The 18146-nt window shown below is 37.1% G+C and overlaps 1 protein-coding gene across 1 annotated transcript in view; it reads right to left on the reverse strand.

Annotated features, from left to right (window-relative positions):
- The window catches only part of rims4 (regulating synaptic membrane exocytosis 4), a 51108-nt gene that overhangs the window by 10500 nt on the left and 22462 nt on the right, over positions 1-18146 (reverse strand). Inside the window, exons 2-5 of the mRNA XM_063473723.1 lie at positions 11823-11967; positions 3927-4039; positions 2195-2296; positions 596-735 (exon numbers count right to left, since the gene is read on the reverse strand). Of these exons, the coding sequence (XP_063329793.1) occupies positions 596-735; positions 2195-2296; positions 3927-4039; positions 11823-11967 (500 nt within the window). The remainder of the gene's footprint in view (positions 1-595; positions 736-2194; positions 2297-3926; positions 4040-11822; positions 11968-18146) is intronic.

Below are 18146 nucleotides of genomic sequence, written 5' to 3' on the forward strand. Positions count from 1 at the left end.
AATATCAATTAAACTTAGGGCACCTGAAACTTAGAATCACACATAACAAAACCCTTGTAAAATAGTGTAAAAAATAAAGTCACAGTTTTATGTAAAAAACAAAACAAAACGCATTTTCTTTCAAAAAAAATCCAAATTTTGGATTTATTCACAGTTACAGGTTTTTTACAATATTTTACATTAGACACGTAAATTCACAGCTTATTTTTTGTATTCGTCAGGAATCCTTTTGCTGCGCATTAAGCTTTGTTGTTAACTTGTTGACAAATCAAAGTGATCTGTACCACATTGTTCCACAGTTGACAGTCACTGGAAGCCATGAGGGTATTTTAGGTGTAAGGACACTGCAAGATGATGCTCTCTTACAGAATTCATGTTTCTTTTATAGATATATTTTCTTCACAAAGATGACACAAAATGTCTATGGATGCTAACTTTCAAAGCACCTCCAACTTTGGCCCACTGTACTTCTTATTCAGCACTTTCATAAAATATTGAATGGTTCCATGATATGATTAGCCTGCAATAGAATCAGCATTCTGTGTATTTTCTGCTGATGCCCTGCTGATGGCACGTCAAGTTAGGTGTATCTTACCTGGACCACTTTCCCCTGTGGACTCTCAGAGAAGACCAGAACCTGGTTGTAGAGAGGATCCAGAGATTTTCTCACTGACTTCGTCTTCTTCTTGGCCACACAGATTCCATTCTCCAGAAGATAAACTTTAATGTAGGCCGCTAGAACGACAGCAAACACATAGATTTGACTGATTAATTTCTAGTTTTTCAGTATATGATAAAAAAATATGCTCATCTTGTTGAGACTAAAAGATCTTCCAACACACTGTCTGGGCATTTGTCACATACAGTGTGTTTTGAACAGAATGCCATAAAATAATAACTAACAAATAATGCTCCTTATAATGTACAAATGGAATTTGGAGGTTGAACTGAGATGAACCAAACAGTTGATCGTGTCAGTACTGAATTGTGAATGAAGCTGTAATGTTGTATAATCACATCAACAAGCCTAAGATGAAAGTATAACACATAAATGTGTAACCCTCGAATGTTCTAAGATACTGGTAGTGATGCTCCCATCTAACCTTGCAAAATACAGGCTAGGAAACAGGCTTATTGTTCAATATTTTGCTGTTCACCGTGACCAGAAAATAAGGAGAAAGTTCTAATCCTCTGTATATTTTGAAAAGAAAAATGATTAAAACTGAAAACTATGATTTATGATCATTTATGATCACTTGACCAGCTGTCAGAATAAAAGCATCTAGTACTGTTTATACAGGTTTAAAGAAGAAATATTGGCTAATAATAACATATGGTTTTGCTAACAGCATTCTAATATATACTTGTCCCAGAGTCAAACTTTCCTGCTAGCTAACAGAAGTTTACAGTACTGGAGCTTACACACACGTCACAGCTTTCTGTCTAGTGTGCTGATAACAGGATAGAAATAATTCAGACACTGGCTCACTAAAATCTGCGGGCAAAATCTCACTTGTCTTTACACTGTACACGGAGTTCCTTTTATCTCTGTCCCTCCCTTGTCATGACCATGTTTTTCTTTCAGTTACAATATACTGGTCTATGCTGATTTGTTTGCTTTCCTCTGTTTATTTTCCTATTCTCTTTTATCTCTCCTTCATAGTTTTTTTTCCAGGTACTTTTTGTTCCATTTCGGTGAAGGTGTTTAGCTCTTATGCAGTTGGGATTGATGCCTGCTTTAGTATTGTGCAGCGGCGAGGCACTACAATCAAAGTCAACAATATGATCATTCTGACCAGAGGAGGCATTTAATACTGGACTGTATCTATGGATTAAAATCTGAAGTCAGAGCAACAAGATGCACATTTCACTACTGCACGAGCAAAGACAAATGCAGTTTTTACTTATTTAGTGCATCGCCTGCTTCTGCTCCATTCCCCCCTTCACTCGTCTATTTTTTATATTGTCAAGCACAAAAAGTATGTTTTTGGAAGCCATATCCCATTAGTATTAAATATGCCCTACAGGCTGTTGTGTATGTGAAACTATTTGCTGGCTTGTAAAGCATTCATGTGGAGCACAAACAGCAGTAAAGCAGCTTTATAAATGTTAAATTTGGACTCAAAACACCTCACGTTATGGTATAAATGGTATTCTCTGAAAAACAGAGCTCAAAGACTGATCACAGACAAACCTGGAGGTCCCTTTGAACCTGGTTTCATGGTGAGGCCTCTGGCCTGGACGACCTCCACCTCCAGTCCCCCATTCCGCTCCATCAGTCCAATCTCTACATCACCTGATTGGGTGAAAAAATCAGGTTAAAGAAGGTGAATATTAGCCCGACAATTAGTAAACAGTTTTAGAAGAAGATACTAAAATGGATGTGAGACATAATTGTGTAAGATCACTTGGTAACTTCAAGTCAGTTGCTAGACATGTCCAAACTATCCATCATGTATAAAAATGTGCATCCTGCACTGGTTTGTCAAATGCCTTTTACACATTGTGACCATGGCCATGTCATATTATGAAGGTGATTCTGAATGAGAAGCCAGTCACACTGTATGAGCAATCACAGAAGGATCGTTTGACTTATGTCCTATTTTACTTTGCATGGGAACATATTGTATACGAGACCCTAGTTTCACTTATTATTTTCTCAAACACTCTCTAGACCTCAGTTCAGTTTGACTTCTTTGGACAACCAGAGAACCAGAGAAATGGCTCTGGTTGACCATTAGAAAGAATAAAAAGACTTGACACATTAGCATTCCTTTTCAGACCCAGAACCCAAATCCATTTTTCATATACGATCCAACTTCCAAACCAAATCTTGGAGCCAAGGGAAAGACGGTCCCAAAGCAAGTTCAGTTTACTATAAGAGCAAAATACTGCATCACATAGAGCACACTTCTCTCTGTCCAAACGTTCTGCATATTATGTTTTATGTAGCAATAAACCTAACCAACAATAAAAATCATGGTAAGTTACTTATTAATACAGTAATAATATAAAGGCTTAATATAAAAACTATTTAGAGATTCAGAAATATCTTGTTGGTCTCCCAACATCAAGCTCCTTGAATTATGTTAAGCAAAATGGTGTGAACTTCAATACAAGCATCTCTGAAGCTTTCTTTTTAATAAGTCATGGTTTTGGTTCAGTCTTAACACTATAATTTATCCCAGTCAGCTGGCTCCTCACAGAAAAAAAGCCATAAAGACAGTTAAACATGTAAGAGTCCAAGCTTTTACTGCTAAATAAGTAAATAGGTAAATATATCATTCATATGTACTCTCTAATCATAGCTCTGTCTGCGTTTTTTTCCAATAATGATCTGCATTTTTTATATTAAAATTGCGTGCACATTGCAATAATTTCTCTCATTAGAAGTAACTTCGGAATAAAAGTTTTAACTAAATGTCCCCAAAATGACAAATGTATTCCTTTGAAAGTGACACAGCTCAGATGAAAGCCAAGTTATTCTGGGTTCTCTGACATTATATAATGTTGGACCAGGCAGCAGGTTTGGAGTGGAGCTGGTCCAGTCAGTGTCACTGTTGTCGGGCCAAGGACACTGTCTGGCTGCCAGTGAGGAAACTGACCCACTTACAGTAAATCACTGCTGTAGAGGACAGACTTCATGCAATATATCCAGTATATACAGCCTGGAAATGAATAAATGCTGGAGATGATGAGAAAAACAGTAAGACTGCTGATTTGTGAGGCACTTTCTTTGCCAATGTAAAATGATTTTAAGGAACCATTTGGTTCAATTTTATGAGTATAAAGCTTTTTTTTTCCTTTTTAATTTTCTGACCCAGTCTGTATATCAAAAATCGAACACGTTTTTATTCTACAGAAACAGAAATGTAAGAAATTGAATTGGCTGTAGCAAAATAATTAAAACTCCAGTCTTCTCTTACCCATGGATGTTGTCGCCAGTGTCTGTCGCCCAACAAACTGGGCTGGTCCCATCCCATCCAGGAAGTCACTGAACTGAGCATCGGATGCCAGGCACATGCCACTGTAGTTAAGACTGCAGAGGGAACAAAAAAGCAGGCAGACAAAGACACGGATGGTTAAACATGACCAGACAGTGCTTAATGCAGTTCAATTAGCAGAAGAAAGTGAGTGACTGAAAGATAATGAGACAATGGAAGAGAGGAGTAACAGAATAGGGACAAAAGCAATCCAGAGGAATAACGAGATAGGGACTGAAAAAAAAGAATGAAAGAAAAAACTGATAACCGAATACCATTTATCACTCCCCTTTCAGGTTAGTTAAACTCACAAAATTTTAATTGGCTTCCTGAAACTAGGCTCAGATGTTGGCTCTAGAGTTTGACCCCATGTGTCCTTATTTTGTGTGGTTTTTATGTGTATACAAATCAGCTCAAAGTGCTTTGGTGGCAAACAGCCAGGTAGTAAATATGTGTGTGAGTGTGTGGGTTTATTTGTTCTATGGGCAATAGACGACAGCACTTTTCTTCCATTGCTCTACGAGTCTAACATGATGTGTAAATAAAACATAACAATACACTCTCAAAAGTAGGAGCATAGTAAAAGTCAGTTTTCATCCCTACAGTTTAAGTCTACACAGATATACCCCTCAAGGCTAAAAGCTGGACCTCCACTGTGTACTAAAAACATCCCAGGCAGCAGTGGTGTGTCATGATTTATACATTTTAATGACCTAATCACTGTGACTTTCACCTTGTAATTAGTTAACACAATAAAAAGGACACCTTTCAGCTATCTTGTATTTTTAAAAAAACATTAATATAGTTCACTAACAGAATAACTTCTTTAACTAAATTCAGTGTTGTGGATATATTATTTGAATATCTGAATATATTTGATAAGTAATCAGTCTACTAAAGAAACAACAGTGACCAATAACACCTAACCATTATGTAATGCTGAAGAACCAACACGAGTCATGAGTAAATTATTACTTTCAACCCTATCTGAGCTACCAGCTTATTTTCATAGAGGTTATCCTTGCCTCTATGAAAGGACTGAGACAGAGACCTCTGTCTCTGTGCTGGGGGTCAGGGTCTGTCTGAGGGATTTACTTCCTCCTCTCTTCATTTCTTTTGCTGCTCGTTCCAGGACAAAGCTCTCTTTTTCATGGTTTTTCGTGTCTTTGTACAAGTTGATGGTTTTGCCACAGTAGAGAATAGCCTTTCAGCATGCATTACTGTTTGCAGTGTTTTCATTTACAGCTGTAATGTACTTCTCACTCACTGCAGCATGTCGCTGCTCAGTGCTGACCCACGTGATCACAGGAAAACTAAACACAGCAGAGAAGGGAGGAGGGGGTGGAGCACAGTGTGCCTGCATGACAGGAGCAGTGTTTACACGACATGCCTACTGTCTGATGAACAGGAACAACGCACTGAACTTGGAGATAAACAAAGTAAAGTACTGATCCTATTGCGCTGGTATCGATCCAATACCAATACCAGCGATGGTATCGATACTATCGATATTTAGATCGCTCTGCCCACCTCTACCATGGTGACAAACTGCTGTACCTCTAAAGGGACATTTATGCAGAAAGGGAATAGCAGTAATGTGGCGTCTATACAGGGTACAGTAATTTTAACAAATGACAAGGAGAAAAACACAATGGTGACGTTGGAGTAGACAGGTCCCAAGTTAAACTTTTCCAACTTAGAGCTAAGCGACTGAAGAAATTTCCAATGAAAGCAAAGTGACTGGACCACACTGGACCACCTAGAAATGCCATTACACCCTCAGGAACTGGAAGCGTCTGGTGCAGATTTCTATGCTGATTTTAATTCCAGAGGAAGTTTGGAACTCTCCAGTTACTGAGTCAGTTGAGTGTTGGTGACTTTTATGCACTATGCCCCTCAACACTTGACAATCCAACTCATCCAACTAATTTTATGTGAATTTTACATTGTGCTTAAGTTGCTGTGGTTTATAAAGCTTTTGCAATAATATCACTTGCAGCCGATCATGGAATATCTATGATGGAAGAAATTTCACAAACTGACTTGTTGCAAGGGGTGCATCTTATCCTATTAGCACACTCGAATTCTGTGACTATTTAGTCCTCACTTTACGTAAAGGATGCTTGTAAAACACTAGTCAAAAGTTGGGACACACTGCAAACTTTTGACTGGCACTATATTTGTAGTAAAATGCATGCATGCATTTTTAATAATAATAATAATAATAATAAACTTTATTTATAAAGCACACTTAAAAACCAAGGGTATGCCAAGGTGCTTAACAAGTAACATAAGGAATAGAAGGAAAATAATAGAAATAGGACCAAAGCAAGTACTAAGTATGCAAGCAGGTAGCTGTCACTGATACATAGGAAAGCAACAGGTACAGAGCAAACAAGAAATTAAATGAGCATAAAAGTGCATAATATAAAATCATAAAAGAAATATTAACTAGAGGATTTTTGAAGAATTCATTTAAATCTGTAGGAACTTGGTATGTTTAAAAAGAGGCCTATGAGGCAGGCAGTGTTTGTATGCCTGTGAATGGCACTGTACATGATGTAAAAGGTCACACAGACATACTGTATATATATTGTATAAGTATCTGAGGTGTGAGTGACAATTGTGAGGGTAATACAACCTTGAAACAAGCATTAAATTGAACAATGAACTTTTCGCAACTTGGACGATGGCAATAATTTAATTTAACGACAAATGTGCAATGTGACTACTGGTTCTGTGGAGAATTTATTCATTACTCAAAAAACATTTAAGAGAGTGGGGAAAGTAGTATATGTCACATAATTCACCATTCTCTAACAGCCACTTAGAGCCAGTGGCAGTCAACCCATTCTGTCGTTTAGTTACGAGGACGTGTTGGTTCTAAATAAAGTCATTAGCCATGTTCCCAACCAGAGACTGAGCAAACAAAGACAGGAAAGATTAACTACACACATCCCTCTCTCACTGTCATTTCTTTTCCTTTCACCTCTCCTCCTTCTCTCCAGAGCTCTCATTAGTCTCTTTCTTTCCTCCTTTTTCTCAGATTATTCAGTTTGCAGCTGTTTCGAGCCCCACGAGATAACATTCTCTCCTTGTCTCTACTTTTATCTCTTTTCCATACCCCTCTCTTCTTCTTCTTCCCCTCTTTAACCTACATGCTTTTCCACCTTGCCTTCACTTTGATATTTTATCATACTTTATGGTTGCTCAATTTTAAATTATCCCCACTCTCACAAGAGTGCTTGGGTGCACATATAAGGAACAAATCATTATTTTTTTTTAAACTAGACACTCCATGCTGACTTTGTCTTCAGTTATTAGATTGTTCGAGCAAAGTCACACAAAAGCACAAAGTCTAACCTTTAATACTAAATGCAAACCGAGTATGCAAATGCTTCATTACAAAATAATTTAGAAGTCTTTCAGTACAATAAAGGAAAGCAATTATTTAAATTAGCAATTTACATTCAGGTGGCAGCATATAATAAGTAATTACATGTCAATTTTAGGGGATGAAAGATAATCCCAAACTCTCATTTGCATCTCGTTACTTTATCTTTTCCCCTGTGTTGTTTGTATACATCCCATGGACACTTGGGATCTGGGAAGTTTGGACGCCAGATCAGGACCTTGAGCTTTTTGTTGTGTAACTTTGAATCATTCTTGGACAGCTTATGTGGTGCATTGTCCTTCTTGGAGAAATTGCATCTGAAAAATATTTAAGTGGGTTTTAAGTAACATGCACAAATGCCAGGAGGTTTCCAAAAAGAACCTTGCATTATCATGTAATGATCAACATTATTCACTTTGAGTGTCAGTGGTTTTATGTTGTAGCATGCTGGTCTATGTATATCACAGCATGTTTTTTTCTTCTTCTTTTGTTTTGTTTCTGTGAGCATAATGCATGAATGTAACATACAAAGTATTAAAGTGCTGCATATATGCAATTAACATAACACATCAATTAATATGTTTGTATACTGAAGAAATTACATTCCTAATGAGGTAAAAACCTTTGTATATGTGTATCATGAGTACGCATGCAAAGATATTAGTCAAACAACATTAGCTGAGTGGGAATTACTGGGTGATAAATTCCTGAGCTTTAGATTATGTTAGTGTGTGGGGCACATCTGGGGATTACACTGCTGTTTCGCAGAAATATGACGTTCAATGTAAACCGCAAGTGGGAAATCGATGGGAACTTAGGGAAAAGCATAAATATAAGATCTCATACTACTCAGTTTTTGTAATGCACTGGAATTTAGAACAACAACAACCTGTCATTAAAGTTAAGTAAATATGGAAATATATTTGCAGATTTTACAAATATATTGGTAAAAAAAAATCTGTCTTTCTGTTGTTAAAATGAACTGTTGTTAAACAGAACTACCTTTATGTTTTCTGTCATCATTGTCATAAGCTCCACACATACTACACTAAAATTTAAAGCGTCACAGTGCAGCTGAAGCACTGTTTTGCACCGCTGACAAAGGATTGGTTGTCAGGAGAAAAAGGAGTACATTATAATTTTACAACATGAACCCAGTAAAATGTCAACATGTTTTTTCCTGGATATTTTTTAAAATGATGACTCCTTTTAGAAAGAGTCACAGATGTGTGTCTCTCTTACACAAAGACACACATTTCCATTTACCTCAGTTTCCGCAATCACCGTGCACGCACACATTCACTGGATCCTGAATGGCTCCCACCATAAATCAATAAGCTCATAAGTGTGATTGGATGGTGTTAGCTAACAAAGTGCTTATTCATGACTGTGCATAGAGAATGATGGAGCTTTTCAATCAGCAGACTGAGCCAAACAGTTGACGTAAAGACTGAAATACAGACAGGAAGACGAGCAGTGGTTTGCTGCGGATGATTTAAATGATGCAGTGAGTCAACTGTTGCCAGCTTAATGAGTCAACTGTTGTTCCCTTTAATGTTTTGTTGCTTGCAGCATGGCGCATGCACAGATTTTAAAGGCCCCTTCTGTTTCTGGTTTTATATAATTTATTTAAGGGATTTTTAATGTGCTTTTAATATAAAAAAAAACTGAAGAAAAAGCTAAATAAGACAATCATGGAGAATAGAGCTGAACATACTGGAACAGCAGTTAGTTACACGATCTATGCGATCTGGTATCTTTTGAACATTTATTGAATTGATTTCCCCAATATATTTTCCATGTGGGTTATGTTTACAAGAATTATTTTTCATTAACACAAATATGTACAAATGATGTTCATTTCAGTTTGAAAAAGACAATGACCAGTCATAGGATTTAAGATAGAAACATATCTTCCTTGTTCTTGTGTAGAATTAGGGCTGTCAAGCATATTGACATTGTTATGGAAATCTGAAATAAATCAATCTACATAAATAAGTTGTCCAAGTAAGGTTTTAATTTATCTTTGCAAAGTGCTAAAGTAATGATACAGAGTACAGGAGCAGTCTGTATGGTATTTGACAAAGAAAAAGAACAAGTATAGAATAATTTATAGGAACAAATCATAGCATGGCAATCAGACTTGAACAGATGAGTATATCTTAAAATGGGAGATAATATAAAGTAAAAACATATTACTCTGGAGCTTGTCTGTTTATCTATATTAAACCAAATAACAAAATACAGAGAAGGTAAAATTCTTTAGATTTCCATCACAACATACACCTTTTTATCTTGCACAAAATAATCAACAATGAACATTAAAAAAAAAAACACTTGAACTTACCTCAATATGATGACACTTACACTAAATGGAAAAAAGTCCTGGGCGACCTGAGTTGTTCTGAGCTATTAAGTTATCTTTTGTTTACATTTGTCATATCAACCATGTATAGTATGAACAAAGATGGTAATGGAGCCTGGTGAGTCTGCAGGGCACAGCACTTTGAGACCATGAAGAGCATTCTGGGTGTTTTCATAGGATAACAAATTTTATCTAACATTAACCATGTTGTCATGTCACATTTGTCAGGGGACTGGGTCTGTGACCCACCATTTTTGAGTTTTTTTTAATTGTTTTTGAAAAACAATTCAAATACATTTTGGTGGTGCATGTCAACATTTTTATGTCGGACAATCACTTCAATAGAAATGCATATCAGCAATGTTTGTGACCCAGGTGGCATTGTTTTTTAAACCATTTTTAAATTAATAGTGTGTGCTATAAGTGGTAAAAGGCAGAGCTCCATTTAGGTAAGTTAGACAACATATGACGTGATGCGATGTGTGCTGTGTTTTCAGCTAAAGTGACTTGGATGTGGAAGAGCAGTAAAGACTGCAGAGTTTGAATAAGCTAAACCAAAGAGCCTCGTGTGAACACAGATTTTCTTGCACTCTTTCTCCTTCCAAAACTCTCTTTGTCATTTTAATTTTTTTTATCTGTGCCTGTAATGCCTTCATTAATTTTTTTAACCTCACAGTGATTAAAGCTTCACTGTGGACTTCTAGGAAACAATCAATTAGGTTGTCTTTTTCTTCTTCTTCTTTTCATATAGTTGTGTATGTTGGCTCTGACTGACATCTTCTGTTTGATTTATTCATCATTTAAAAAAGGATTTGCTTCTGCTACTAAAGAATAAATAAGCTAGCATCATTAAAATCTTGCTAATGTATTCTTTTTTTTCCATACTATGCAAAGTAATCCATGTTTTTAAGCAGAAGCTCATAAACAACGTATTTGCATATTCCAAATATAAATGGAATATTAATATGCACGCAAACACACTCAATGATGCAATCATCCTCTCGTTATTTTCGTCCCTCCCCTGTTCCTCTGTAAACCCTCCCAGCCTACATCAGTCTGTCTGACTTGTCTTGTTATGTAACAGTAGGAATTCAAGCTGGTAGCCAGGTTGGCAGTTATCTGCATGTGTCCGTGTGTGTGTGTGTATGAGTGTGTTCAGTAGTACTACACTATTACTGCTGATGTCATAGGTGCTCTGTATGCTCTCTCTCTCTCTTCCTGTGCATCAAAGGCATTGCTGATGTTTTTCCTGTATGACAGGTAATAGAAACACAGCAACACGAGGAAGAAAATAACCTGAAAATACAAAGGCGTGACAGCATCTTCTGATTGCAAAACCTCAACCAAAGGAATCAAATCTCTGAAATTCCGATACACTAAAATTCCTTTTTTCATTTTAAGTTTGAATGAACTGAATTTGAATCCTTGCAAAAATGTGCTATTTTCAAAATAGTCTCAGTAGTTTTACTGATATAGTTTAAAGTGCAAATAGATCGTCCAACATCCAAAATGAATTCAGAAGAAAGAAGAAGAGAAATAACGAGTTAACATAAACCAGTGACACACTCCAGGGCCTGATCAACCCTGGTAGGGCCTCCTTGGATGAGGGTGTCTAGTGATAATGGCCGAAACACCCGATGAATCCAAGGTCCACTACTGACGATGTGTCCCAAACTGGTAAAGTGTCTGGGCTGCCTTTCCTCATAACAGCCATCCCTCAAGATTTTCTCCATTTAAAGCAATGCATTATCAGGGACTGTAACATCTAGTCCTTTTTACTGAAACCTAAATCCAATCTACAGCCTAAAGTTTACGGGAAATTGTTCCTAAACAACTAAAATAAAGAAACCCAAGTAACAGCAACAAAAACTACCATCGAAGGGGGGTAAAACAAAAAGAAAAAGAGCTGTAAAAACATATTGCAGAGGCCCTAATGTAATAAGTTTGTAGCAGGCTTTTTGTAATTTTACCAAAATGTGGATTTTTTTGTGTTGGCTTTTGTTTAGTTTAGTTTTTTCAGATTCAGAATGCTGTATTTGTGGTAAAATGGTATTCAATTAAAGCAGTATTTGTTACTTACTTCCCTTCGGAGCCATAGCTGTTCATGCTGTCTTCTATGGACTCGTGGCTAGCCTGGCGAACAGTTCGACTGGGCATCTCCACAGCCAGCCCCGTCTCTGTGCTCCTCTGGATAGCTCCCTTCAACTTCCTGCCATCTGTATCCACTGCAGGTAAGCAAACACACAAAAATAAAACCTGAATTCAGCTACACGTGAATAGAGTACAGTGTTGTGTATGTCTGCTAGCTTTAAAATTCCTACAGTTGTTTTAGTTTATACAATCCCTTGTTTTGAAATGTGTACAGTGTTGCTAATGGCATTACTATGTTATGATTTTCAGTTTTAGTACAGATTGATATTTACCCTTTTCTTGCAGTAAATCAGCTTCTAACTAAAAATTGACAAAAAGTCACTAAAATGAATCACCTTCAACTATTATACATCTCATCACATAAACTGAGTACAATAAAACATTCAAATCAACTTTAAAGTAAGCGAGTGACTGCATGTGTCTGGCATTTGTTGTGGCAGGATTTTCCTCTAGTTTTCATTTTTAATATTTTATTTGTAGTTTGGAAAATATAAACAGAAGAGGATGTCAGGTTTGTTGAAGCTGTGTATGTGTGTGTCCCGCTGTGACCTCATCAGTGTCACACGAAAGACGACCAGAGAGATGAGAAATTTAACAAGGCCAAGGACAAAAGCACTCGATTACTTCTTAAAGCAGGGACATACATCTTGTTGCAAAGTAGCCCACAAAATCGATGTGCGGAGCACTTTATGGGACCACTCTCTGGCTTCAAGGTGTCCTGTGTGTGTGTTTGTGTGTTGATGGTGTTCATGTTGGTTTAGTTCATAATGAAGTGTTTGAGCAGGAGGTCTTTCGACCTTGTTTTTAGAACAGGACAGGAAAGATGTTTTCCTTTTAATGGTCAGGACACCCGCAAGGAAAACACACTAAGACAACACACATTCACCACAGTCGCTCAAATACATCAGCCTAAAACACATTCTAGACCATGCCCCATTAATTTTGTGAAGCTGAGTGTTTTTCAAACAAATGCCAAAAGTGATTAAATAAAGGGTAAAATCCCCCAAATGAAATACATGTCAACAAAAAGGCACCCACAGTCACACACTCTTACACACAACTACATGGGCACAGTACTGTGAAAGTTAGTTCTGCAATTATTAAAGAGCGACCTAGAATGGTGCTATTTCTATCGTGTTCAAGTGGGACGGGACGCTGGCAGATTTGGGTTACTTGCTTCTGCTTGCTGACTGGTTTCGTATGATCAGTTATCTCCTGTGTTGGTCCACAGATGCACTGTCATCCATTAATACCAAAGTCAGTATAGCGTGCAGTCCAGAAAACCAATGAAGGTAAAAATTCAAGGCAGTGAAAGAAATTTTTAAGAAAAATAAAACATAGTACTGGTAGACAGAAGAAAGCTTTGATACTGTTCCACTTACTTAGCATAATTCATATTGCTTTTAAGTTTTTGATGTGTAAGATCCCTTTTTTTCCTGCATTCACACAGCACTTCCTAGAATTTTGCTGTTTCCATATAACCATTTTGGATTTGATACTGACATCCGACAACTGTTTAGAGAAAAAAAACGTAATATGTTCTTTGCATAACTAAACATGAGACATTGATTTTTTTTACTATCTGATTAAGATGTATCTACATGTTAAACAAGCATATTTTCAGAAACTAGACGATGTTACTTGGGAACTTAAACTCTACTCCAGACGACAAACAGGTCACAGACAGCCTTTAAAAGGTTTGACTGAATCAGTCACTGTGACACATCCCTTTCAGAATAATTTCTATCTTAAGTCTATGGCTGATTCCTGGGTTTGTTCCTTGTATAAAAGTTGAAAAAGTCTTGAGTGTGGTATGGTGGCTCAAGGAAATTGGTGTAACTACAGAGAACTGGGTAACACTTTGAAAATGCTGCTCCAAAACCTCACACCTGACATAAGCCAGGAATTTGATACCAATACCAAGCTTTACACAGCACAAACTTCTATTAACCGATGAACCAAATTTCTAGTGCCACCAATTGCCTAAAAGCTACACAAATTGAACACAATTCTCAGTAACTAAAGTTACAGCAACTGAACCTGATTCTTAGCCAAATTGATCAAACTATACCCGAACCAAAGCAAACAAACAGGACAGCTGAGTGTGGACCAAGGCCAGTTCACATATAGCCCTGTGGACTGAGTGCAAAAATGTGTAGCAGCAATAATCCTTCAATATCATAAACATATACAGGCACAAGTCAGTAATATGCATCTGCTGCAATTCATATCTCAAGCATTTATGTAATGTTTCCATTCAGAGAGATTTATATTATAATACAAGCTTAAAACTCCATGGTTATAAAGATAATGAGCAACAAAAAATTGGGTCAGAATGCAGATGTAATGCGTGTGACATGGTGAGCAACCTGAATATCCACATAAAAACCTTTAGAGTTGTAAAATAAGTTTCCTAATCCTAATCTTACCCGGCATCTGGATTTACGAGCAAACAAATCTGCTTTACTCCCAATCCTCCTGCCAAACTATTGTGGTAACAAGAGTCACAAGTCTTGCCAGTCTTTACTAGTATCTCGTTAACATTAAAAGGCCTTTATGAAGTTTCAGACTTCTAGTAAAATATTGCTGAATAGTTTATGCTTGCAATGCCTTTCAAATGCTGTGTAACACAAACAATTTGTATTATTTGCTGTTCGCACAACTTTGCTAACTGCTAATGTTCAACACAGGTCCTCATTGTGTTTTATAGTAGATACAGCAATAAGAGTATTTGAATGTTAGTCTGCTAATATTTGCTGGCTGAGCAGTGTTACATTTGCTGACTTTACTTGTATTGCTATGTTTTAGCTAGGCAGCTTTACTCACAACAAGTGCTTTTAACCAAATCTGCCTGTCGTTTCTGGAAAATAAGTCCTTTCCATTAGTTAACTTCTGGCTAAATCCTCTTATTGGACAGTGGCACTCTTTGTAAGATATTGACGGCTAAGCAAAGACATTCACTTTGCTTGTGTTTGAATTTATGTTCTAAAAAGATTCTAACAAAAAAATAGGGCAAGAAGCAACTCCTGCCACTTAGCAGCCATCTTGTAAAATGAAAATGAAAAAAGTAAATCAAAAGTTCTCTTAGTTTGTCCTAGAAAATGTTTAGGAAGGTTTTTTGTCTCTTTTTCTGTACAAGTTTAAATTCTGCTTTACATGAGCATATTTATAGAGCTTTATTCATGACAAGTGTCATGTTAATTCATGTTATAGATCATTAAGCCAAGAAAAACAGTTGCAATGAACAAGTTTTCTTTGTCTTTCTCATCTCTTAATTTACTGCTTTACTGCTTATTATTTACATGAAGAGTGATGCACGAGTCAATGAGGAAGTGATTTGGGCACAGCTTGTGTCACCAGCAGTGACACGGACATGGTTGCCATGGACACAGATGCCATTACTATGGAGACTGCAGTCAATCCAGAGACAGTGGTGAGGATGTTCTGTGAGCATTTTAACACAGGGGCATATATTATTAGCTTGCTTCAGTGTTTGTGTGCGTGTTTCCATTATGTTGTTACATTATGTAGACACAAAACTTGTGGAAACAACTTCTACTTGAGAACAAAACTCTGTTGGTAGAAATTCTTTGTTTTTAGGATGAAAACTTGGTTAAAGAAAATATTAGCTTTGGTTTGAGGTTAACATTATGGGCTAAATATGGTTATGCTTAAAGTCAGTCTACCGAAAATGGATTTAAGTTCATGTTATGTCCTCTGAAGTAACGGAAACTAGATCGTGTGTGTGTGTGTGTGTGTGTGTGTGTGTGTGTGTGTGTGTGTGTGTGTGTGTGTGTGTGTGTAGCCTCCTGTCACCTCTTGTCACGGGTGGTGTATTGAGGTGGAGTAGAGTTACATAACTAATACAGCAGGTGGGTAATGGCCGGAGACACATCTACCACTCTGGTTTGCTGCAACCCTTTTCATGCCACTGATGGGATATTATCTCTGTTCACTTCAATCCAATTGAACATGCTTTATCTGCAGCAGAGTGAAAGGCAATCTTGCCAGGCAATCAAGATAAAAGATTAAAATTTAGAGGACTGACAGTTTTTTTTATTTGCAGCATTTCTCCACTGATTCTCTTTGTCCCCAACACTTTGCACAAAACATTAGGCCTGCGATGTTTTCTCCTTTCTCCTGCCTGCCATCTCTTTCAGTGCTTTATAAAGTGAAGTCACATCAGTTACTGCCTGCTAACAAGTCATAAAAATGATAGAAAACCTTGCTACATATATACAGGCAACACCATCAGTCAAGACTAAACATGGCCTGTAACTGAACGACAGAAAACTTTAAGCTGTATGCAGTTTTTCCTATTTTTTAACAGTCAGTCTGGCGACCAAAACTCACTCACAGGTCTGCCTTATATGGCCCAGCTGTGCCACAACTATGTAGCCACATCTGACATTTAATAGTTCTGGTACAGAGCCATTAGGATCAAAAGTATAGGCCCAAATGTGCCTAGTAGATAGTTGGTGAAAACCAAAAATCAAAGCTGTGCAGTCATTCATTCTCATTAAAAATGGCTGACCTGCAGGATTTCAAAACATCAAACAGGTTGTGGATAAACAGTTACTCACCTGTTCAAATGGCTTTCATGCCACAGTGGAAAGGTTGTACTCGTTTTCTTTCTGCCTTGATGTTTTTTTTTCCTTAAAGCTTAAAAGAATTGTCAACCCCCCATATATATATATATATATATATATATATATATATATATATATATATATATATATATTGTCTAAAAATGTGTTTGTTTTGATTCAATTCAGATATAATCACCCTGAAATACAAATGTTTACTGATATGCCGATGACAGATGTTGGTCAGCCAGCATCTGCTTAGAAAGCTAAGCCCGGCCACTTTTCCTTCTGAGACCAGCTGCTGTTGTTTATTTGTTTCCAGATGCCTCGGGTCTTAAGTCTGGTGCAGCCATTTGAAATCTGGAAGCTCACTGCAAAGGTTCCTTCTGTCAACCTGAATTCTCTCCTTTCTTTCACTGCATCCCCAACCCTGGTTCAAGTGCAAGTGACCTGTCCTTCCTTTCACCTTAAAAAGTTTTAAAAGTAATCAAATGTCTGAAAAAAGTAAATCTTTGTAAAAGTGAAGAATTAATATCAGAATTGGGTATTATTCCCCTCAGACATGATAAGGTTTACCTAATGCTCTTGAAAGGTGAATACCATTTCCCCACTATCCTAAATGTCATCTCTATATAAATATCAGCAAGGGCATTTCTCCCAGTCTTTTCTCCTCTCTGTTCTCCACCTCTGAAAGAGGGGGAAAAAAGAATAAAAATAAAATCTCACTCCAATCTAAAATAGCCTCCTGCATTTCTGGTGAATGTAGTTCACAGCGTGTGATGAAGTGTGCCTGCTGTGATGTAGCACAAAAAGTGTCTGAGGTGACGCACAAAAGTTGTGATGTAGCAATCAGTGAGCCAGGACTCATTAGTTTGTCTCCCAGCAGAGGGATATTAATGAAAGCAGAGCAGATACAAAAATAGTCGCTCTCCATTCAGACAACTTATCTGACCAACATACAGACAGGGAGACTTGTAGACAAGGTAGGTCATACCTTGTGGCCTAAATCACTCAATAGGCAGATATTTCTGCAGTGAATTGGGATCTGCCTTAACATAAATCTCCCAAAATTGATTTCAGACTTTTACTGGTAAAATGTCTAAAAATGACAAAATAAGTATTTGCTTGTGTTGTGCAAATATGTGTGAATATTTATGATAGAGTGTAAGTCAGTTTAAGGCACTTTGACAGCAGTAGCAAGAATCCCATATACAAATAATATTCATGAATATATGTCAAATATGTCCTTAATTAAGACAAATATGGCATGAAAGGAGCAGCTGTGTTAGAGGTGGGTTGCAATGTGGCTTGCAGATACTGTAGGCAGCAGTCTCGGGCAGCTTAAAGCAGCTTAAATAGCATGCTCTATAGAAGTTTTGCATTTGGAAACAGAAGGGTATCAGCAAAGTCACCAGCATTATGAATCATTAATGTATCTAAAGTACTTAAGAAAACTATTTTTTAAAAATCATTTCCTGATTCACAACTTAAGAGACACTGCCAAATATAATCTTGGCAATGTGGTCAAATTTTCTATGTACAGCTACAGACAACATCTCTCCAACTTTCCAAACAGCAAATACATCCCCTTCTAGCACAGTGGGGTGTTATCATGTCAAAGCCCTGTCAGTGTTACTGCCATAGAGTGAACTGTAGCATCATATAAC

Source organism: Pelmatolapia mariae, linkage group LG5 (assembly GCF_036321145.2).
Source record: "Pelmatolapia mariae isolate MD_Pm_ZW linkage group LG5, Pm_UMD_F_2, whole genome shotgun sequence".
Lineage (NCBI taxonomy): Eukaryota > Metazoa > Chordata > Actinopteri > Cichliformes > Cichlidae > Pelmatolapia > Pelmatolapia mariae.